Source organism: Xiphias gladius, chromosome 9 (genome assembly GCF_016859285.1).
Source record: "Xiphias gladius isolate SHS-SW01 ecotype Sanya breed wild chromosome 9, ASM1685928v1, whole genome shotgun sequence".
Classification (NCBI taxonomy): Eukaryota; Metazoa; Chordata; class Actinopteri; order Istiophoriformes; family Xiphiidae; genus Xiphias; species Xiphias gladius.
Window position 1 is genome coordinate 14,431,898 of NC_053408.1, and position 22,868 is coordinate 14,454,765.

The following is a 22,868-nucleotide window of genomic DNA, read 5'->3' on the forward strand; positions in this document are numbered from 1 at the left end:
GCGAGCTTTGAGTCTTACCTTTTTAAAGTGCGCCATCTTGTGATACTTTTGAGTCATCACTCTGCCGTTGAGCGTTGAGCAGTTGCCCCCCCCCCAACCAATCAGCGGAAGGAACACTGAAACGGCACGAGACAAACCAATGAACGCTTACGTCTTTTAAATCAGCAATGACGTATATTTCATTGTGAAGCGGAGGAGCTACAAACAAGTTTCTTTTATGCTTTGAAAAACTGGAAAAGTTAGGTAAGCATCAAATTTGGTAGTAACGCGTTGTGACTGGAGTTTGTTTCATTTACTGTGGCATGTGTGCGCTTTCGCAGCCAGTAAGACAACTTTATTTGAATCCATTATTAAATGACATCGGCAGCTAACGGCTAACGTCAACCGGCCAAAGAGCTAATGAATAACATAAAGGAAGCTAGATTGAGTGGTTTATAAAAGCATATAAAAATACCACATAGCTTTAATGACTGCATCTTGGAAATGTTATATTATTATTATTTTTTTTATTTTTTTTACAAATGTGTGATCGTTCCTAGCAGGATGAAGGTGGTCAATCTGAAGCAAGCCATTCTGCAGGCATGGAAGGAGCGTTGGAGTGACTACCAGTGGGCTATTAACATCAAGAAAAACTTTCCAAAGGGAGCAACGTGGGACTACCTTAACCTTGCAGGTTAGAGGAAGGAAAACAGATATCACGCTAATTATATGACATTTCGCCTGTTATCTTGCTGTCATTTCTTTTGTGATTATAAATGCTGTTTGTGTTCCAGAGGCCCTGATGGAGCAGGCGATGATTGGTCCCTCTCCTAACCCCCTTATTTTGTCTTACCTCAAATATGCTATAAGTTCCCAGGTAAGACAAAAATGGTGTAACTGAGTAGTGTGTCAAATAGCAATGATATTATTTTTCAAGATGAGAACTGTAGTCCCTCTCTCCCTAGATGGTGTCTTATTCCAGTGTGCTTACAGCCATCAGCAAGGTAATTTATGCTTGATTAAAAATGATAGCAAAATGCATTTTACTGTTACATAAAATACATTTTCATTTCATATGTGTTTTTTTTTTTTTTTTTCTCTTTGAAGTTTGAAGATTTTTCTCGGGAGCTGTGCGTCAAGTCACTGTTGGAGATAATGGACATGTTCTGCCATCGTCTCAGGTATGTGATATTATCCATGTCAGTTGTGTATCATCAGTTTCATACATTTTTCCGCACTTAATAACACTCCCAAATTAAACAATGCAACCAACTGTGAAATCCATGTTTTGCACTAATATTATTGGTACATTATAGAAACAGTTCAAACTAAATCATTCCTAAATACAAAACTAAACTAAGATGAAGTAATCTTTTACCAAAACAAAACGGATGCATAGAACATATTTAGGCTTTTTAAAAAATGATACACCAATGTCTAACATACAGTTTAGAAAACACTCAGAATATCATCTGGCTTCAAATGCTAAACCTATGGCCAAGAATCTGTTTTCACTGATTGCATATTAACTGTTATTAAATGTGTTGAATTGGTTATGCAGTTACCAGAATTTATATAAAAAATTAAAAGGTTGTTTTGTTTGTTTCATGTTTAGAAAACTGGAATTCCCATTTATCTTGCTATGCCCAGATGTCTAATTAACACCTGCCTCTTTTCGAGAATACTACTGTGCTCAGTGCTAGAAATCAGCCTTGTTCTACCAGTCACTTAACAATAGTTTTGGGGTAATGACATCTATCGGCTTTAGCTGCATACCATCAAAACACTTAATGCGCAATTCAGGATCTTTGGACATATTTTGTATGGGTTCCATCTCAGTTTTAAGACCAAGAATCCAAGCTACTCTATTTTTTTAATTTATTTTTTGGTACATTTTTTAACCTTTAACTAGACTAACCAATCTTGGTCTTTTAGATTTACTTTTAGAAGTTCCCAGGCACTATGTTGTTTTTTTAATAGATTATATTTATTACTATTTATGAAAAGCTATACATTTCTTGTCATTCTTCTTTTATGTTACAACTGACTGCCTCTCATTTCTGACCCTGAAGCTGTCACGGGAAAGCAGAGGAATGCATTGGGCTGTGTCGGGCTCTGCTGGGAGTGGTGGTGTGGCTGCTGCAGGGCTGTGCCTGGTACTGTGAGAGGCTGAGAGAACTGGGCCCATCATCCAGCACAGAGGCCAGTCTTAGAGCCTGCCAGGAGAGGCTTCAAAATCTGATGAAAAGCACCAAGAACAGAGCCCTGGTCCACATTGCCCGGCTGGAGGAACAAGGTGTTAGGAGTGTGTGTGTGTGTGTGTGTGTGTGTGTGTGTGTGTGTGTGTGTTTTGTGCATAATCCATTTGGGTACAAAGATTTTTTTTTTTTTTTTTTTTTTTTACAACCAGTATGATGGTGATTCCTACCCTGCCAAAGCTACATAAAGCAAACTGTAAGCCTGCTGCTGTTCCTCCACAGGATCCTGGAGCAGTGTAGAGCAAGCAGTGCTGAAAGTGACAGATGGCCTTGGCAGCGTACCTAACCAGACACTGAGGACTAAACTAGAGGACAGCTTGTCACTAGTAAAAGGGTGAAGATTTCCATTTCATTGCTAAACAGTGAATGCACAGAGCTGTTTAACTTTAGCATGATACTTCTTTAAAGATCATCACAATGAATCTTCCTCATGCTAACTCTTCGATCTTTCCTCAGTATTCCCCTGATGCTGTCAGTGCAGTGTGACCCTCTACTTCATGCTTCCTTCCCATCAATCCATGCCTTCATAATGCTGGAAGGGACCATGAATTTGACAGGGGAGACACAGCCCCTAGTGGAGCAGCTGATGATGATCAAGAGAATGCAGGTGAACATTTAGATGCAGAGAAATGTAATGTTAAATCTGTCACAACTCTTCACGTTAGCAGATCAAACTGGCAGGGGAAGGAAAGTGCTTGAAAGAACATTGCTGTATTTTTACATAAAACGTTGCCTAGTGCACTTGTAATTTTGACATAAAACTCGTAGATAGAGGAACTTAATCCACCAAATCTTCGCTCGCACTTTATAGTAAGATCTAACCATGTCACTGACACCACTTTGACTAAGTTTCCGTGTTACACTGGCCAGATGAAAAGGTGCAGTCGGTTGTTCCATATATTTTACTTTATTAGCGGCAATCTTCTCAAATTGTTTGTCTTCCTCAGAGAATTCCTGCTCCTCATTTTGTCCTGGAGATCTGGAAGGCTTGCTTTACTGGCCTCATTGAGTCACCAGAGGGCACAGAGGAGCTCAAATGGACTGCCTTCACATTCCTCAAGGTAAGCGCTTTCTCTAAGATGAGGACTGGGCCATTTATTTGCTACATTTCTCTGCCTTTTTATTTTGGCTTGGTCCGAGTGTTGATTGTGTATTTGTGTATTTGCACAATAAATTTTAATCAGTTCAGTTTGCAAGGTAAAATAAGGTCAACTGATATAGATCCAATATGTGATTATTAAAAGTGCTGCCACTGTGAGCTATAGGTGCCACTGTTAAAATGACATTTTCACCATCAGAGGCAACTTGACCACACTTAAAGAAATCAATTTCTTGTTTCTTTATCCAAGATCCCACAAGTTTTACTCCGACTAAAGAAGTATCCTCAGGGTGACAAAGGACAGGTAAAACCATTGAGTCACTGATGTCTTTCTAACAAATGAACACATTGACGTAATCATGGACATATAGTGCTGCCAATGTCTCATCCTTCACTGCCACCTTTAAACATAAGAAACGTATTTTCCAGGACTTCATGGAGGATGTAAATATTGCATTTCAGTACTTACTCAAGCTCACACCACTGCTGGACAAAGCTGATCAGAGATGCAAGTAAGTGCACCAGAATCTTGCTACAACCATCTATACTGCCTGTAATCTCATTGTAAAACGTTCTAGATTAGAAAGCCATTTAAATGCCTGGTAATCCAGCTCCTTGACACTTATCATTTTTATCATTTTTGTTGTGCTTCTTCACATAGTTGCGACTGCCTCGGCATGCTCCTTCAAGAGTGTAACAAGCTTGGTCTGCTGTCAGATGCAAATACAGAAAGCCTCACTTCAAAACGGTACGGGTTCCCATCTCAAAGAGAATACATATAATGCAGAACATATCAGGATGAGGACTGTATCAAGAATGAAGTCCATCAGAAACCCCTCTTTTCTGTCTTTTTATTCTTTTATTTTCTGAACTCTTTTGGTTAATGTGATCATGGATGAAATTCTATTCACCATATTCACGCAATATCACTCACACCATATCCCCCAACCCCTCCACTCTGTGCCTCTCTTTCTCTCTCGCTTCTCTGCCCCTTCCTTCCTATCCCTCTCCCAATGCACATTTGATTCAGGACCGAGGACAGGGAGTTCGCCCCAAGGCTAAAGACTGCAGAAAATGCTAACATCCAGCCCAACCCAGGTCTTATCCTGAGAGCTGAGCCTACTGTCACCAATATCCTCAAGGTAGAGCACCACAATCTGGTCTAAACTGTACAGGGAGTTCTAAGTGTATTACGGTGTTGATGTAGCACGTGTAATTAATAGCCTGGCCTACTAAGTAGTGCTCAGAATGGGTACATAAAAAGTATCCGATCTCAGGGGAAACCATGAGCTGAGAATCAAAGTTACATGCTGAGACAACTCAAAGAAAATGTGAGTGTCAGTGAATGATAATGGTTCTCAAAGATCACACCTATAGTGAATAAACCTTGTTAAAAAGAACAAGTTAACATAATTCTTTCCTTCTTGTTCATCAGACAGTAGATGCAGACCACTCCAAGTCCCCTGAGGGCCTTCTAGGGGTCCTTGGACACATGCTGTCTGGGAAGAGCCTGGATCTCCTCCTGGCAGCAGCAGCAGCCACTGGGAAACTCAAATCCTTTGCCCGAAAATTCATTAAGTAAGTAAATGCAAAATAGAGTTGGAAGTTAAGACAAATAGTCCCCTCATTCATCAGAATCATAGCTAATACTGTAAAATGACTTATGTACGTATTTATGACCATATTTGAAAGGTTGGCAATTATTAATGCCAGTGTGTATGCCCCGTTGGAAACTCCAGTTGGCCTAAGAAATTGAATTTTTCAGAGGATGTTTCATATCTTATAATGTGATTTTATTTATTTATATTTTTTGGTCTTTTGTTCTAGGCTTAACGAGTTTCCCAAGCACATAAGCGGTGAAGGATGTGAGTTAAAAACCAAGAGTGACAAGTTCCAATGTGGGAATTTCTTTCTTCATAGACATACCATTTCTTGAATGAGATCCTAACACCAAGGATTTTTTCCCTCCCCTCTCTCTCAGCCAAGTCTGCATCAGTACGGGCCCTGCTCTTCGACATCTCCTTCCTCATGCTCTGCCATGTGGTGCAGACATATGGTTCTGAGGTTAGTTCGTTGCAATTCAAGTTGGTCAGAAAAACAATATAATGATGGTCAATGGTACAGTATTCGGTGTGGACAGCAAATCAGCCTGCTCTTTCAGTGTGAGGCCACAAGATGTCCAGATAGGGTTGTGTATTATTGACTTCACATTATCTGCTGCATCTCTGCTCGCTGAACAAAATATTGAAGTATGGAATAGATCTGTGTCATCTGTCCATTTTGGTTGATTAAGCCTTCATTGAGTCACACAGTGCATGGCTGCCCCTTGTTTCCCATCTCCAGGTGATCCTGTCAGACCCCAGTCCTTCAGGGGAGACGCCCTTCTTTGAAACATGGCTGCAGACGTGTATGCCTGAAGAGGGCAAGACTCTGAACCCAGACCACCCTTGCTTCAGACCTGAGCCTGGCAAAGTGGAGAGCCTGGTGACCCTGTTGAACAACTCCTCAGAGATGAAACTAGTGTGAGTTGCAGACTAATCTAATCATTTTTTTTTTTTTTTTCAAATGTATTTATTTTTATTATTGTTCATGCTTTATTCCTTTTACTTACAATCACTTAACTTACTTTACTCCACTGCTGATGATTTTCCCCAAGAAGGCCTGTTTAATAATTTTTAAATGGGGTTTCATCCCTTCCACATAACTGGTTTCTATTCATTTCAGTGAGAAATTAAAATAATTTAACACTTTCTTAAAACTGGTACATTTTCCTTGATGTCCCTTTATTTAGCGTTCATAATTGATATATAAAACCTTAATAAATTATTTTGTTGTTTATTAATTTATGGTTAAAAAACTACATTTCCAACTGTTGGCACCCATAAGTGGAAGCAGGTGTATAAGCAAAAGCTGAAAGAAAATATTCTGTAGTAAAAAAAAAAAGTTGTGATAATATAAACTACGTCTTCATAGGTGAAGATCTAATAGCGGACAAATGCTGTACATTAATAAACACTTTAAAAATTTGGCCTTTATAGCTGCGTACAATACCTTTTAAAGCTTCTTGAGCCAGGAAATAATTTACATTAAACATAAATATCGCTTGTAATTGCCCCTCTATTTGGCTTTTGACTATGCGTCAGATGTCCGACCATCACACCAGTACATGAAAGCACCAGACAGGCATACAATTCAAATAATTGAACACTTTAAGCTTCATTACCATCCAGTGACAACAACTGTTACAGAAATGCATCGTTTTCACTGTTCTATTTTGAAAATGGGACTTAAAATGTTGTCGGATCAGATTCTAGACAGTAATGACTTGCACTACTTCCGTGTTTAATTTTATTATTTGTATTTTCATTTTAGTTATATTTGTGTAATGTAAATTTCTTAAATATAGCAAGTCAGGCTCTAAATACGGAATTTCTTCTGACGTTTATCTCTTTTGACAGTCAGGTGAAGTGGCATGAAATTTGCCTCAGCACTCCGGCAGCCATCTTGGAAGTTCTGAATGCGTGGGAGAATGGTGTGCTGTCTGTGGAGGCAGTACAGGTCTGTCCAGTTTTATTAATTTGTCTTACTGTGACTGGAAAATATTCCTGTTGATTTCCTGAATGTTGGTTTCTCATGCAGTACCGGTAACCTCCCTACCCATTACACATTAGATATCTAAGAATTTTCTTTTTCTACTTTTTGTAGTTTGACTCATTACTCAAGGGAGCATGACACATCCTGTGGAAACTGATGAGCATTGCAACAGCAATGACGTCCTGAATTCCTATAGATGTAACCGACTTCTCTTTTTTCCCCTATTCCATGCAGGTTTTTGTTTCACGCAATGTGGAGGAATGTCTTTTTAGTCAGAATCCTTTCTCCTTCCTTCCTCTTTTCTTACTGCTGTCCTCTCTGTCTTTGAGTGTAGAAGATCACTGACAACATCAAGGGGAAGGTTTGCAGTATGGCCATCTGTGCGGTGGCCTGGCTGGTGGCCCACGTCAGGATGCTGGGGAGGGATGAGAGGGAGAAGCCCCAGACTATGATAAGACAGCTTGTGACTCCGCTGTATGGGGAGAACACTCTGCAGTTTTACAATGAACGGTATATAAAACTGAAACACACACTTATACTTCACAACCTTAGCCCTTGATCAGATACAGATGGTGGTATGTTTAAGTCCATTATTACTCGGATTAACAATTATATCCTCTCCCCACACTCCCTCCAGCGTGATCATTATGAGTTCCATCATGGAGCACATGTGTGCTGACGTCTTCCAACAAACGGCTGCAACTCTGCGTCCCCCAGTGGAGGGACAGGAGCCGATACCTTACCGCAACCTGCTGCCAGCCAAAGAGCCCATCCACAAGGCCCTCAGCAAGCAGTTCCAGGCAGTGCTGCGGAAGGGCTGGGTGGACAGCCGGGCCCTTCATCTGTTTGAGAGTCTTCTCAACATGGGAGGGGTTTTCTGGTTCACTAACAATTTGGTCAAGGTAGGAGGATGAAGTAAAGGTGCTGACAGTTTTAGGCCTGATAGGTTAAGGATTTAACATTAACAACTCTGGCTATATTTAAAGGCTGCAACTAGCAATTATTTTCATTATCGATTAATCTGCCGGGTATTTTCTAGATTAATCACTCGGTCTACACAACATTAAAAAGCATTTAAAAATGCCCATCCCAATTTACTAACAGCTCCAGATGACGTCTTCAAATGTCTGGCCTTGTCTGAACAACAGTCAAAAACCCAAAGATATATAGTTTATTACAGTGTAAGACTAGACAATAATTGCTGGAAAAATTGCTAATCCTTTAAGCCTTCTAATGTGTTTAGCTCTACTACATTTACAACGAGCTTTTACAGAGCATTCCGTTTCTGACCATTTATGGGGCAACGCGTGTCAACATTATGACTATGCTAGAATAACGTAATTAGGAATATATTATGAGATCTTAGATTTTTCCTGCTTATACTCACACTATAGAAGTTACGATGGATTTCACCTTATGTTAAGATCTGCTGGAGTTTTGCCACATTTTGATACCTTGAATGATCCGGAATATATTTTGTGTATTAGAAGCAGCCTGCTGCTCAGTGAAAGAGGCTCTTTGTGGCTTTTCTTTTCTTTTCTCAATGAATGGTCGAGTAAGCATGACACTTTGAACAGACACACTCTTTACTGGTATATTTGAATTTACCCTGCGGAGTTCTGTTGTAAGCAAATTCGTTTATGGTTATATTGAGTGATTTCCAGCGAAAAGCATTGCGTGTTGAATGCCTTTTCTTTCCTGATAAAATATCTGCTAAGTCAGTTTGTTTTGTGAGTATTTTGAAACCTACATTGTTTACTTCCATATTGGCTAGCCAGCAAGCAGTTTTCTCCTTACATGTCTTTTGCTCACATATTGGTCGATTTCTTTGCACATCATTGCCACCAACGGTCAATCAGTGGAAGAGCATTAAATCATCGCTAGGAATGTCTATTGTGTCACTTGTCTCAATGATTGTGAACATATTTGTGGATCTCTGAGATACACAAATATGTGTGTTCATCAAAGAATTGCTCCATCACACCGCTGATGGTCATAAACTCCATATGGTACCTCTTTGAAGATGATGAAAACTTATGACGCATGCAAAGGGACCTTAAGTAGAGTACGGCCGACAGCTGGAAAATAATGTAGGTGTGTAACTGAAGCACTGCATTCTTTTTCCAGGAACTGCTGAAGGAGACTCGACAAGAGTGGGCAAATCGGGTGGTGGAGCTACTCTACAGCATCTTCTGTCTGGACACTCAGCAGATCACCCTCATCCTGCTGGGTACCATACTGCCCAACCTGCTCACAGACTCCGCCCACTGGCACAGCCTGGCAGACCCACCTGGAAAGGCACTGGCCAAGTAAGAGAAGCTTAATACTTTGGTGTTGATGGTGGAAATGGTTTTGGCTTTTAGGGATCTGGTGTTAACATTACTCTCCGGATGACTCCTCAGGTTGTCTGTGTGGTGTGCACTCAGCTCTTACTCATCTCACCACAAAGGCTCGTTCTCAGCTCGTCAACGCAAAAGGCAGCGAGAAGATATTGAGGTAAAATAGTCATAAGGGCAGTTTATTATGCTCCTTATGAAAATACAATTCTCAGCATGAGAAAAGAAATAACAATTATTTTATTGATCACTAGTACATTGTAGTTTGAAATAATATATTATTGGCCACAGGACTACAACAGCCTCTTTCCTTTGGATGACACTCAACCATCTAAACTCATGCGCCTGCTCAGCTCCAATGAGGATGAGCCTGTAGCCCTTTCCAGTCCAGGTCAGTCGTTTAATATCTGTTTTTTAATACACAATTGTATTATGAAACCTTTGACCATTCAGTCATTAGTCTTGGCCATCTGAGCTGGGGATTATAAAAATAACTTTGAGCTTTTTCAAAAGCAAATGGACTCTCTAAGATCCTGTTACCAGCAAGTTGCTTCTTGTAAGCACTTGAAGTTAAATCTGAAAAGCATAAACATGAATAATCTGTTGAACATCTTGCCCATCAGCAGGTTCTAACTTGAGCACTACAGTCTAATGTGAGGTTTTTGCTTGTAGCAATTCATTACTAATCGACAAGCTTGATATTGGTTCCCTGCCACTCTTTTGATCCCGAACGATTTTATGAGCATTCAGACTGTCAGCTTTAGAAAGTTTCACTTTTTCAGTTTTAACTAAATGTAGGTAGAGAAATCCCCACAGGGCGTGTCAAAAGTCAGTGTGTTGCATGACTTTGGAAAAAAAATGTATCAGCTTCTTTGATTGGTGGAATTAAAATTGAAACTAAGAACACTTTTTACTCAACGTCAGTGAGCTCCAACTTTTCCATTGAATAGACCAGTCATTTGGAAAGTCTTTAATGATGATTTATAGATGTTTAAAATAATATTAATATGAAGAAAATTGCACTTACGTTTGGTGTAATCAGAATTTGGCTTTTGTTTTGACTATATAAATAGAAACATCTGCCCTACATCTTTAAAAGAAGTTGAACTGTGTCTAACAATGTTATTTTAGGAACTAGAAGATTATGTCAGACAGCAGTGGAAGGAAGCCTTTTGGACTTTCACAACCTATAGTCAAGACTACATTTTGTCAGCCACCAGCACAATACGGATAGCTTCAACTTCCCTGTTGACATTCTGTTTGTTTTGTGTGTATTGTTTTTTTTCCTTTTTTTTTTTTTTCCCCTTAAATGACCACATAAAAATAAATAAATAAAAAAAATAAAATAAAACTCATCTGCTCTTCTGCTGTTTATCATGTCACTTCATATATCTTAGGAGACCGATCTATGAGCAGTTCCCTCTCAGCCTCCCAGCTCCACACTGTCAACATGAGGGACCCTCTGAACCGAGTTCTGGGTGAGAACTTGGGTCTTTGTCACATGTCCACATACTATCCTTTTCACTCCTGACCACTGTCTACTCTGTATACCTCCCTTGCTACCACTTTTTAATAATATCTATCTTTTGTAAGAATGGTTTTACTTCCTTCCAGTTTGAGTTAGACAGGCTTGTGGATCCATGCAAAAGAGCACTGAATGTGTGCGGGTGCCTTGTGGTGGACCAATACCTTTCTAAGAGAACTAAAGGGAAACTTCTAAACAGCACAGGCACTTCCATGGATGTAAAACAGGGAAATAATGTTTTATTTTATTTGAATGGAAGTAATCAAGAAGGTTATTAGTCAAAAAGCTAACTTCAAAAACTGCACATTTTTGACAATGTTTTTAGTGTGCTCTAGTCACTCCTATAATCCTGCAGAAACTACATTGCACAATCATGATATCATCTATCAGGATTTCAGTGAGTTAGCATTTTTGGCGGTTTTCTTTTCCAAATTAAACTTTTGACAACTGCTCTGACAAAATAAATATTGGGTGACAAATTTTTAAAAAAAATCTTTCTTAGGAGGGATAGTTCTTTACGATTCTAGTTACAATTCTCTGCAATAACTGCTCATCATCTCAGGAATATCACATGAACACAGAGAAAAACGTCTGCAATTTCTTCGACCATGACCAAGCATACACCTCTTCTCTTCTCCCCAGCAAACCTTTTCCTCCTTATTTCCTCCATCGTGGGCTCCAAGATGGCTGGACCTCACACCCAGTTTGTTCAGAGTTTTATGGAGGAGTGCGTTGAATGCCTCGAGCAGGGAAGTCGCGGGAGCATCCTGCAGTTCATGCCCTTTACAATGGTGAGTTATGAGCTGGGAGAAGAAGAAACTGGGGAGGGCTGGAAGAGGGAGGGCAAGGAGTGTCTGTTGCACCAGACATTACTGGGAAAGCTATGCACCATCTCCTTAAATTTTGTGTTTTTTCTGCTGGTTGCAAACACATTTTTCAGGATTGAGTGCTTTGGTGAAGAGTGATAAATCTAAGCGTGAGAGATTCCACGGTTCATGACAAACTGAAAATTTGTAAAATGTTATCACAAAACTTTCAAAAATTTGACTCGTTAAAATTCACTTTGGGGTTCAGCTTATTTGTATGACTAATGGATTTATGGGAGCCTGTAACCATGAAGCTCTTCACACTACCTTCTGGGAAAGGAATAGAAAGTAGTTTTTGATCAGGATACACAAGCACAGTTTGAAAACCAAATCAAGGGTCCAAACATGTGCTCTAGTGAAGCATGACTAGATTTCTTCACGCCTTGAGCAACATGATGCCAGTCAACCTGTTTGTTCAGATACGCTAAAGCTGAAAAATAATGGTTATTGGTCTCTTTGTGCATCCAGGTTTCTGAGCTGGTGAAGCTGCCCGCTCTGGCCAAACCTAAAGTAGTCCTTGCCATAACTGACCTGACTCTGCCGCTGGGGAGGAGAGTAGCTGCCAAAGCCATATCTGCCTTGTAAACTGTGGTTTTAAATTTACATCAGTACCGAATGAACATCCTGTTGGCCCAGTGCTGTCTCATTTAGTTCTGTACGTGGCAGGATCATCCATTTGAAGGGATTCTCTTTGTTGGAAGATAACGTGTTCTATAACCATGTATCTGTGAATACTGTTTTGCTACTGTTTTTTTAATGTTCCTTTTCACACTTGAAGAAATTTGTAAATAAGATTCAGACTAAAAACCTATAATGAGGATCCTGTTTCTGCTTGCTAGTATTTACTTACTCAAAGTGAGTTTAATTTATTGTGTGGTTATTTACTGGATCATATTATGATTACATCACATTTGAAGGTTAACAGTAACATGAGATCCAACCACTGTGATCACAAAACCCGAGTCAGTTAATTAGTCACACACTAGCGCGGCTACCACATGACACAACATACAAGGGACTTTGGCTCACCCTCTGGTAAAACCTCATGGTCATCAGACACCCACCCACCACTTGCAACACTTCCTCAAGGAAATCCGTCTGGCTGTGTAGCAGAAATAATGATACAAAAGCATCTTTTTCACTTTTAGTTTGCACTTCTCCATTACAATATTTACTTCACTGGAATTTTGATATAATTTAATTTAGGAGACAGCATGCCTCAACATGACCCACTAACTCATGTGTCAGTATGTTAGTCATTGACAATAACGAACAAGTCCCTTTTTCAGGAAAATGTCTTTTCATTTGTTTGTTTGTACTTTATTGAATGATCAGAAAATACAGTTTTTCAGATAAGTTTCATCCAAAATAATTAGTTTCATTTAAAATTATAATTAGTTTCATTTATTTGCAGGAAATTTAAATACTTCATAATGTGCCCCCAATCCCCCTAACATCAGTGTTAATAGTTGATAAATTTCATAAATGTCTCTAAACGGCTGTTTTCCTATAAATTAATGTTATGGTGCTAGGGATGGTGCTGTATACGTATATTGTTTGTTTTTTTTGCCTGAGATGAGAATTTCATTTTCAGTTATTTTTAAGTAATGTAAACATAGTGAAGTACTTTCAGTGGAAGTTAGCAGGCCTGTGTTTAAAACAGAAGTTGTCTCAGCTGTCAACAAAAGAGGACCAAGGGAAACAAAGCTTTGTAATCAAAAAATAAATTGCCCAAATAAATATTCCATATTCCAATTTTGTAAATAAATACATAAATAGAAATAAATTTAAAAAAAAAAATAATAAATAAATCTTTAACAGATAAATAAATAAATGCCATAATAAAAAATGGCAGGATAAGGTTTGTTTTGGGCATAAGCCAAAAGCAGTTGGAGTATGGCAATTGGTCAGCTTTCTGTCATCTCTTCATTGCTCCGGTCCAGACTCCTGAGGCAGCGGACTGTGTCCTGGCCAAAGGACTGGAGCTGCACCAGAGTCAGGTGTGCTGCCACCTGAACCTCATAATCCCCTAGTAGACTTAAAGCCATAGGGGTTGGGGTGGGCTGCACCACAGCCTCATTTTGGACCATTTTCAGCATCTGCAAGGCATGGGATAAAGGCATCACAAAGGTGCTAAAAATGCAAAATATTTGTCAGGAAAGACAGTGATTTAGAGGCACTCTCCTACCTTATTGATCTGAATGGTGAGGTCTCTGATGTCAGCCATTAGGTCGGTAACTTGGTTTTTCTTTTGCAGCCGCTCAGAGACAGCGCTCAATAGGGCCCGGTGCAGCTGAAGACCCTCAGACATTAGTGTCAAACTGTTTTTCTAATGGAAAAGTAGACCAGCAAATTGGTCATGTCCCCCTTTTTTTTTTATTAAACCCTCATTACAATCAAAGAATGTTTGCCCCATTGGAGGATTGCTTACCAAAGTGAAGTTTTCCGACACAACTCTGAGTACAGGAGCAGGGGGGATGCCAATGTTTTGTGCCATTATGTCAAGCTTTGCATTTTCTGGGGAATTCAGCTGTAGAGCCTGAAACAGAGAGAAGCCATGTTGTGGACTGATTACAGCTTGGCATGCAACAGCAAACATGCAGTGAAAAATGCTAAACCCGAAATGAAAAAAAAAACGGTGGCAGAAGCACTCAGATTCTTCTCTTCTGTATCGAAAGTAAAAGTCTTCTTTATGGGGAATGTCCCCTGTCAGTGTTATATGATTATTATGATGCCTCATATTTAATCATCATAGGCTTTGTTTATGTAATTTGTAAAGTAATGAAATGTTAAATGAATGTAACATAGTACATGTATGGTAGTACAAGTATGACATTGCATAAAATGGACAGAATCTAATAAGGTACAGCTCAAATCTGCGTAAGCACAGTGCTCAGTGTAAATGGGTAAAGCGTACATGTTGGCAACTGCCCACCCCAGTGAAGAAAGTAGAAAAGCATGTAAAGACTGACAGACTTTGGAGATTGTTGCTGGTCCCTTTTAGCGTCCCACTGGTTTCGTAACTGCTTAAAGTCAGATAGTGAATACTGGTCCAACAACGGCCTCAAGTAGCAGCCTGCCAGTACTACTACAACGATGCGTGACTTTGTAATAACTATTCACATTTGTTTATGACTTTTCAAATTGGCTGCGTAGCTAATGGTTTGGAAGTAAATGGACAAGTGTCGGGACCTTGACTCCCCAAGCGGCCGGTTACAACCTGGCAGCGGAGGCGTAGCGCTGACTAACGGGCTCGGTCACGCAGGAGCCCATACGCAGCAGCGACCTCGAGGCCTCTGCCTGAAGCGCAGTCAATCAGTACGCGACGTGTCTCACCTCTGTGGTAATGCAGGATTTGTGCGCGCCGGGAATGGAGAGGAGGATCTTTTGTATTAAGCTGCGACTCCTCTGTACCGTCTGCTGGAACTGCGGCTCCTCAACAAGTGTGCTCCTGTCCGGCAGAGGTGCGCTGCGGGCGAGGCTGGCCATGGAGCACTGGACGGCGAAAACTGCAGGAGGAGAAAACCCAAAAACGTTAGCGCCGTGGCATCAAAAAGAAGAATCCCTCTTTATATCTCCAGTACGGTGTGTGTGTGTCTGTGTCTGTGTGTGTGTGTGTGTGTGTTGGGGTGGGGGGGGGGCGGTTTGGGCGTGGGGGTGTGTGTGTGTGTGTGTGTGTGAGTGTAGCAGAGGAGGACAGTAGGCAGAACAACGCCTGTCTCTCTCCTCGGCTGCTCCCTGGCGCTGCAGCACCGGGCATGCCCCACTTCAGGCTAAATGGCTGCATGAGTTGAGAATAGTCGCTGTAATGTGAAACCTAAGCCAAAAGTAACCGCAGCACTCCAACGCGGCGAGTGTGGCCGCCTGAGCGTTTGCCAACTTGTGATAAATATACTATCTATTCCTGAGAAGAGTCCCCGATGCTTTCAAATCATTTTTTTTTTTTGCACCTTCAACAGCACCTCGGTGTTTCCTTGTAGCTTCTCCTCCTGAGTCTCTGATGTCTCTTTGGGGAGATGGTCAGCAGACGGAAGAAAGCCGTATTTTACAAGCATTACCTCATTACTCACCAATCAGGATGTTCATGGCCTCTCTTAGGGAATGTCTTAAAGTATTGACCTCAAGTGAATACTATTCATGATTTATAGTACACTTATTGTGGTATATATATAGCAGGTCCATGTAGAGGGTTTTCCCATCATTTGTTAATTTGAAGTCTCGTCATGAGTGATGGGACATTTCCTTGAAATTTACACAAGGGACTGTCACTGTTTTTTAAGAAGCCCAACGTATTTCGATCCAAATTGTGGAACTGATAAAGATGAAATGATGAAAGTAGCCCAGGAACGATATTCGATCTTCGGTTTATTCATTTAACAATTTGGGTCTCAAAAATGACTTATTAAAATGAATAAATAATAATAAATTCTTTAATATTTAATATAAAATTCTTTTTTTTTTTTTTTAAATACACTAAACAGGTGAAAAGAAGTAAGAAGGTTAACGTAGTTTTTCAATGTATAGGACTCTGTGTCTGTTTTTTATTTTACAATAAAATATTCAGCATAAGCTTCCAGAGTTCAAGAGTTCACAATTCAAGAGTTTTTCATTTTTGGAGCTGGAATTTCTGTGTAGATGTAATGCAGCTAGCAGTTTTACTATGAGTCTGGCCAGTTGCACAAACCTATCTCCGAGACCTAGAGGAAACAGGCATTTCCTTTTGACAGCAGTTACACATAAACTAAATTTTGAAAGTGCCTAAATGCTTAAATGAAAATGTTTTTTGAAATTCAGTGTTTTTGTGACCTTTTCCCTTCTAATGATCTCTGTGGGCATCCTGAGTGGTTCTGGCCCGTCGAGATTCGTCTGTGGAGAATGACTCAAAGTTTTTGCCTTTTCATTGATAATTAGATAAATAGGAAATATTTGTGATAAATGATTTAATGGGAGTACACACAACTGCCTAGAGATGCAGTCATCCATTTCAGAAGCACACACAGCTTTATTGCCCTGGCTGTAGAGTAACCTTTCTTGAACACACACCAGCCCACTGAAAAACCTCAAAAAAGATTATTATGACATTTAGAATGATTCTTAAATTGTGGCGCCTTTAGCAGCAATTATAAAGTTCCAAATTTGTCTTACCTTGAGTGTCCTTGATCTACACAGGTGCCCCCTGATTCAAGGATAGTGATCACTAGAGTGAAAAAAAGGAAGGGAGCACCATACAAGAGTTTGGGCACCCCAAGAGATTTCAGCTCTCAGATAACTTTCACCAAGGTCTCAGACCTTAATTAGCTTGTTAGGCCTATGGCTTGTCCCCAATCCTTGTAAGGAAATGCCAAGTGATGCAAATTTCAACGCTTTACAATTACTCCTCAAACCTCGTCCCAACAATCAGCAGCCATGGGCTTCTCTAAGCAGCTGCGTAGCACTCTGAAAATTTAAATAACTGATGCCCACAGAGCAGGAGAAGGCTATAAGAAGATGGCAAAGTGTTTTCAGGCAGCCATTTCTTCAGTTCGTAATGTGATTAAGAAATGGCAGGAAACAGGAATGGTTGAGGTCAAGTTGAGGTCTGGAAGACCAAGAAAACTTTGAGAGAACTGCCCATAGGATTGCTAAAAAAGCAAATCAGAACCCCCGGTTGACTGCAAAGAGACCTTCATGTAGCATTAGCAGACTCTGGAGTTCTGGTGCGCTGTTCTACTTTGCAGCAAGGGTGCAGGATTTCATGAAACGCACACCCCTCCAACTGCTAAGCATGGTGGTGGATCGTTCATGCTTTGGGCTCGTGTTGCAGCCAGTGGCACAGGGATATTTTACTGGTAGTGGAAAGAATGGATTCAATATAATATCAGCAAATTCTGGGAACAAACATCACACCGTCTGTAAAAGAAAGCTGAAGATGAAAAGAGGATGGCTTCTGCAACAGGACAATGATCCTGAACACACCTCAAAGTCCACAGTGGACTACCTCAACAGGCAAGCGCTGAAGGTTTTGCCATGGCCCTCACAGTCCCCCAACCTGAACATCATCGGAAATCTGTGACCCCAAAAGAGCAATGCATGCAAGACGGCCCAAGAATCCCACAGAGCTAGAAGCCTTTTGCAGGGAAGAATGGGCAAAAATCAAACAAGAACTGAAAGACTATCGGCTGCTACAAAAAGCTGTGATACGTGCCACAGTGGGTGTTACTAAGCACTGGCCATGCAGGGTCTATTGTTTGGGGCCCTTTTTCTTTTTTGTTATTTTGAAACTATAACAGATGGAAATTTTTTAAAAGTTATCTTTCCTAAAATATTAAAGAAGTGCGTCATCTTTTGCTCTATGCCTTTTGGAAATCAATTCATCTCTTACTTATCTTAATTTTTCATTGTAACAGAAATTTTGACCAGGTGTGCCCAAACTCTTTCATGCCACTGTATATACAGGTACATTGCATTGGACAGTGAAAAGAGAAGACGACAAGTGTTGGCAGATACAGGAGTGCCATCTGGTGGAATTACATGTTTTACAGAATAAACCTCAACTGTGTGGTTTCACTTTACAAAAAGTGTGATGCTTGCATTTCATTCACAAAATCTTAAAGTTGAAAGTGCAGAGAGAAACAGCAGTCACTCTTGGGAACATAAATTGCCAGAAAGTTTTTAAAAAGAGCAGTATAACACAAATGTATTTCATATCGTGATTTCTCAAATAGGCTTTCCATTCAATCGTTGCTACTCAAAGTCGTAGCTGTGAAGTTGCCAATTATACCAGCTGAGACTCTAGGAAGTCACCACACCCAAAAAAATCACAACTTCAACTTTACACGTCAGTTTTTGTACGAGTTAAACCAGCAAGTGTATCTTTCTGGTTTAATCAAGTTAATTGATTGGTTCTCTATAGAGGTTCTGGTAGGCAGATTGTGTTACTTTGGACAGAGCCAGGCTAGCCGTTTCCCTTCATTTGTATTCTTTATGCTAAGCTAAACTAATTGACTGACGACTCCAGAGTGGTATCAATCTTCTCATCTGGCTCGTGTCAAGAAAGTGAAAAAGTGTCAAACTACCCATTATTTTTACCTTCTAAAATTATCCATTAAATCCTCATTTTTAAAATCCAAGTTCCAAACATATACCATTATAGTGAGTTATGTAATCACCTCATTGGTCACTCATGTGCCTCCACTGTAGCAGATCACTTCATGCTCTGACACGAGACCCCTTGATCAGTCAGTGTAGCTATGTTACATCTGGCCATGCTCGATAGGCTGTGAAGTGAAGCTGTCAAATCTGATCCCTGAAATCGATACTGGTCTGATCTCCAATCAATCCTGCACATGAAAGGAGGGCATTACTCACTGCTGAGACCTCATTCTTTGACCCTGTTTAATTGATGTACTGTGTGACACAGTGTCACCTTTATATCTGCTTGCTACAATTCTGCCATTGCAGCAAGTGAAAACATATGTGGGGCATGAATGCCATTTGATTAAGTATGATATATCTGTGGTCTGTGAAAGCCTTATGGTATTAATAAGAATTTAACATAAGGTTCAGCGGGGTTGAGCAATGCTTGGCTCTTCAACACACATTTAGGAGACTGACCCACGGGCCTTTAAGAACAGGGATTTAAGGGGTCAAAATGGGTTGTAAGATGGCAAGTAAGGAGAGTATCCACAATGAAAACAGAGAGGGGTTTTTACATTAAGCCTCTTAATTCTCTCATTTTTGTGACATACAGCTCCTTTTTATTGTAAGATTGCACAGGAAGCCATTAAAGGACCTGGATTTAGAGAGCCCAAAATGGACATAAAGTAATTTAACATGTTAAATATAGGAAAGAGGTTTTAGGGTTAATCCTGGGTCTTGGGAGTACTTCTAATGTTAACACAATTTTCTCAAAATATGTCATCATCAAATGCTTTCTGATTTTAAATAATATATTTTTCATCTGCAATGTTCTTAGCCAGTAAGTAAATTCGTTTCTAATATTTTTGTACTAAAGGATTTAGCCTAAACAAACATTCATCTTAGCATTAGTGTTCATGAGGAACATCAATCCTGTGAACAGAAACATTTGCCCTCTGATATACCGTATGTGTTCCCACTTGACAAACACTGAGTTCTTCTGGTTATTTTCCACCACACCGTACATCTGAAACTGCTTGTTAAATAGTCTTTCCCATTTTTGCGAAATTAGGAAAGTTCGTGGAGATAACGTGGACTGGTGTTCTTGAGCAAGATCCAAAAAAAAGCTGTTGTGCTTACATGGTAATACTGATACCCCTAATCCACCAGGATGTCCAGGTTAGTCCTCTTTTGAAACAAGATTTTCCTTACCTATTGTGTCATGAGATTTCAAATGGAATAAGAGTGAAATGCTGCGGACTGCAAAATGTATTATTAGCTGGAATCAGGAAAGTTTGGCCCAGTCAGTAGTATCTGTGTTGAAATTGGGTGAAATGAACTGCGGACTCTGCTCCCTCCCAGAGGAAGGAGGTTTAGACACAAATGGATGTTGCTCAGGAAATGAGTTTACAACAAATATGATGATAATGTGACTTTTCATTCAAAAAAAAAATCTGACTCAGACACAAGACACCTTTATCAGCTTAATTTCACTCATCAGTGCACCTCCTGTATTTCATCTTTTGACGGCAATTTATGCTGGTTTAAACATTTAATGTGAAACCATCCTTGTATTCTTTATGTTGCCAGTTTACCTTTATAGGTTTACATCCGTAAATAATATATCCAGAGAGAGCATTGACCTACATCGAATTTATGTCATACCAGTTAGTGGGTTACATCTCTGAATCTAGAATATAAAAATTGTAGAATAAAACAAAATTTACTTTAAATTCTACACTTTACCCAGTCACAGGATGACTGTATCCACATGGCAATTTTGAACATACATATCCAAGTACTGTGCAACAGTTATACATACATATGAACTGTTGTATATAATGTTCACCAAACCTGTCAATACTCACATTTGAACTGTTTCACATCAATAGACTATTCAACTCCTTTACAATTGTACAATTGCAATTCCCATTTCCCTTATAATAGCTGTATAAGTAACCACTTGTACATTGGTGTATGACATTTTGGCATTAAATTACAGTATGACACACTGTAAAGTAATACCAATATGGATCCTGCTCCTCTGCTCCTTCTTCACACTCACTGAATATACTGTTATGTAGATTAGGCATGCTCAACCATGGTTGGATTACCAACGCAGCAAAGTGGGCAAAGTGGGCAAAGTGGGCAACTGCCCTGGGGCCCCACACCGTCAGGGGCCCAAAGGCCTCAGCTTGTTGGTGTGGCAATTACTTTGTGGTAATTTGCTTATTTGCAATTTTGTTGTACCACCAAAACTGGTAGAGGAAGTGGTCAGGGCCCTTGGTAATATTAAGGTTTTAAGCAATTCCTCCTAATCTTGACGCTCTGTGTCAGTTCTACTTTTAATACCTTTAATATTTCAGGCGATATTATGCTTACATATTCTTAAATAAATTTGATCTTAATCAAGTTTTCAGCCCTTATTATAAAACACTACTGTTTCCTGCTACCACTGTGTGTTCTTGGTTCTGTATGCCTCTAGCATGCACTGTGTGTTGTTGCTGATGTACATTTCTTACGTATACAAAAGCGTATTTGACTAGAAAAGGCCAATCTTAATGTCTTAACATAAAGATAAAGGCATTTATTTTCCTCACACTTACACACTTAGCACGACAGAGGGAGCTGTGTAACACAAATTGAGTCTGGGACCTTGACACATTTTTTTCTCCTCAGACAGCACCAACCCTCTGTCTTTTTTCTCTGGATCACCCCCTGGAGGACACCAAAAAAAAAAAAAAAAAGGAGACCATCTCAGAATATTGACACTCACCCAAATTATGTCCTTGTCACTCTCCTCAGAAGCAGCGTCTTAGGTGTCACTTACCTTTTTAGGCTCAAAGAGGAAATTAACAGATGCCCACACAGGTCCTTGCTGGGAGACCCCGTGTGATCTCGGAGCTTGGAAACATTTTCACCTGCAACCCAACCCCAAACAGGGCCGCGCTCTGTGGGATTGGATGCGTCACCTTATCCCCCACTTTGTGTCCCATTACCCAGCAGTCGTAATGCTCACACCAGTGTAACGTGTCTAAGGTAGCAGGCGGGGCAAGCTGAGCTGGCCTGAAATTTAAATTAACCTCAGCGACATTTATGTGTGCTGGGGAACACAGGTGTTACATTACCATTACCCTCGCTCCCAGCATGCCCACACACCTGTCGTACATACAGGTGAACAAAAGGAAGTGCACACTCACCTACTAGTTTTTTGTTTATCTCCTCTAGCGGTGAGGCTCACTTAACAGTGGCTGATTTCAAAGCCACCGTGAGACTCTGTTATCAGGGAGCTGTGTATGTGTGTGGCAGGAAATGTCAGAGACAGGCTTACCATCTATTTTTCAGTACTGTTGAACCTCCTGCTCGTCACAGAAGGCTGAACCCGGGCTTCCTTTAGATTAACTCTGTCAAGATCAATATCATTGTCGTCTGTAAAACAAACTCAGCCTGTTAATACAAACTATGGAGCATGGATACCGTTAAGCAGGTATGCCAAACCAAAAAAAGTTAAGCTAATTGGCTGCTTTCTCCAGCTACATACAGTATTAACCGTATAGAACGGTATTAATCGTCTCATTTAACTCTCGGCAAAAAAGTGAATAAGCGTATTTCCCAAAATGTCACACTATTTCGTTAAAGACTAAGTGCTGCCTTTGGGAAAGAGGCAGTGTGAGGATGAGGTGGAACTGCCTTTGGCTGTCACTGTGAGTCCTCTGGACCCTCACTGAGCAGCCGAAGGGCTTTTGGAAAGTGCTTTACCCAAGCAAGGGTTGGCCAGGCAGCAGAGATGAGGGCAGCTGATCCCCTGTGGCATTCTCCCTTAATTTCTCCTCAAGAAGTGGGTCGCACAAGATGATGGGTGCATTCCCAGCCTTTCTGCTCAAGTGTTTTTTTTCTATGGCCATAATGAATCATTCATTGGTCTTGCTCTGCTCTAAAGGCATTTGTGTGTCTGACAGAGGGATACCCTTGTTGACAAACCATCTCCCACATCTTAAACATCAAATTTCATTATTTAGGACTGCACTGGGTTATTCTTACCAGTTCTGTGGAAAAGAGAAGAGCACATTTTAGAGCACAGTCTGGTGTGGATTA

At 40.3% G+C, this 22,868-nt stretch overlaps 2 protein-coding genes across 6 annotated transcripts; one reads left to right on the forward strand and one right to left on the reverse strand.

Annotated features, from left to right (window-relative positions):
• The first annotated feature begins 120 nt into the window (after positions 1-120).
• Positions 121-13,039, forward strand: med24 (mediator complex subunit 24). Of its 4 annotated transcripts, none has more exons than XM_040135634.1 (26): positions 121-243; positions 540-673; positions 774-856; positions 945-983; positions 1,087-1,160; positions 2,052-2,275; positions 2,460-2,571; positions 2,694-2,844; positions 3,185-3,298; positions 3,587-3,640; positions 3,766-3,848; positions 3,998-4,084; positions 4,367-4,478; positions 4,772-4,914; positions 5,164-5,201; positions 5,318-5,400; positions 5,680-5,858; positions 6,795-6,894; positions 7,265-7,440; positions 7,568-7,832; positions 9,058-9,239; positions 9,333-9,426; positions 9,558-9,657; positions 10,664-10,744; positions 11,434-11,582; positions 12,126-13,039. In XM_040135634.1, the coding sequence occupies exons 2-26, from the start codon at positions 544-546 to the stop codon at positions 12,240-12,242; spliced, it is 2,970 nt and encodes a 989-aa protein (XP_039991568.1). In that variant the 5' UTR covers positions 121-243; positions 540-543; the 3' UTR covers positions 12,243-13,039. The 4 variants fall into 4 exon arrangements, with proteins under 4 accessions (XP_039991568.1, XP_039991572.1, XP_039991569.1 ...); XM_040135638.1 differs by having other exon boundaries at positions 4,379-4,478; XM_040135635.1 differs by having other exon boundaries at positions 129-243; positions 543-673.
• Positions 13,040-13,439: 400 nt separating this feature from the next.
• On the reverse strand, positions 13,440-15,726 carry csf3a (colony stimulating factor 3 (granulocyte) a). 2 transcript variants are annotated; one of them, XM_040135640.1, is made up of 5 exons: positions 15,608-15,726; positions 14,994-15,166; positions 14,089-14,196; positions 13,846-13,986; positions 13,440-13,756 (listed from the first exon to the last, which is right to left on the reverse strand). In XM_040135640.1, the coding sequence occupies exons 2-5, from the start codon at positions 15,144-15,146 to the stop codon at positions 13,565-13,567; spliced, it is 594 nt and encodes a 197-aa protein (XP_039991574.1). In that variant the 5' UTR covers positions 15,147-15,166; positions 15,608-15,726; the 3' UTR covers positions 13,440-13,564. The 2 variants fall into 2 exon arrangements, with proteins under 2 accessions (XP_039991574.1, XP_039991573.1); XM_040135639.1 differs by lacking the exon at positions 15,608-15,726 and having other exon boundaries at positions 13,441-13,756; positions 14,994-15,244.
• Positions 15,727-22,868: the final 7,142 nt, after the last annotated feature.

What these genes read in the sequence shown, in the direction of transcription:
- med24 (XM_040135634.1), top strand. Translation starts at nt 544, where the DNA reads ATGAAGGTGGTCAATCTGAAGCAAGCCATTCTGCAGGCATGGAAGGAG. An exon ending in CTGTCACCAATATCCTCAAG is followed by an intron (nt 4,479 to 4,771) that starts GTAGAGCACCAC and finishes CTTGTTCATCAG; the next exon opens with ACAGTAGATGCAGACCACTC. An exon ending in CCCTCTGAACCGAGTTCTGG is followed by an intron (nt 10,745 to 11,433) that starts GTGAGAACTTGG and finishes TCTTCTCCCCAG; the next exon opens with CAAACCTTTTCCTCCTTATT.
- csf3a (XM_040135640.1), bottom strand. Translation starts at nt 15,146, where the DNA reads ATGGCCAGCCTCGCCCGCAGCGCACCTCTGCCGGACAGGAGCACACTT. An exon ending in AATCCTGCATTACCACAGAG is followed by an intron (nt 14,197 to 14,993) that starts GTGAGACACGTC and finishes TCTCTGTTTCAG; the next exon opens with GCTCTACAGCTGAATTCCCC. An exon ending in TGTCGGAAAACTTCACTTTG is followed by an intron (nt 13,987 to 14,088) that starts GTAAGCAATCCT and finishes CTTTTCCATTAG; the next exon opens with AAAAACAGTTTGACACTAAT.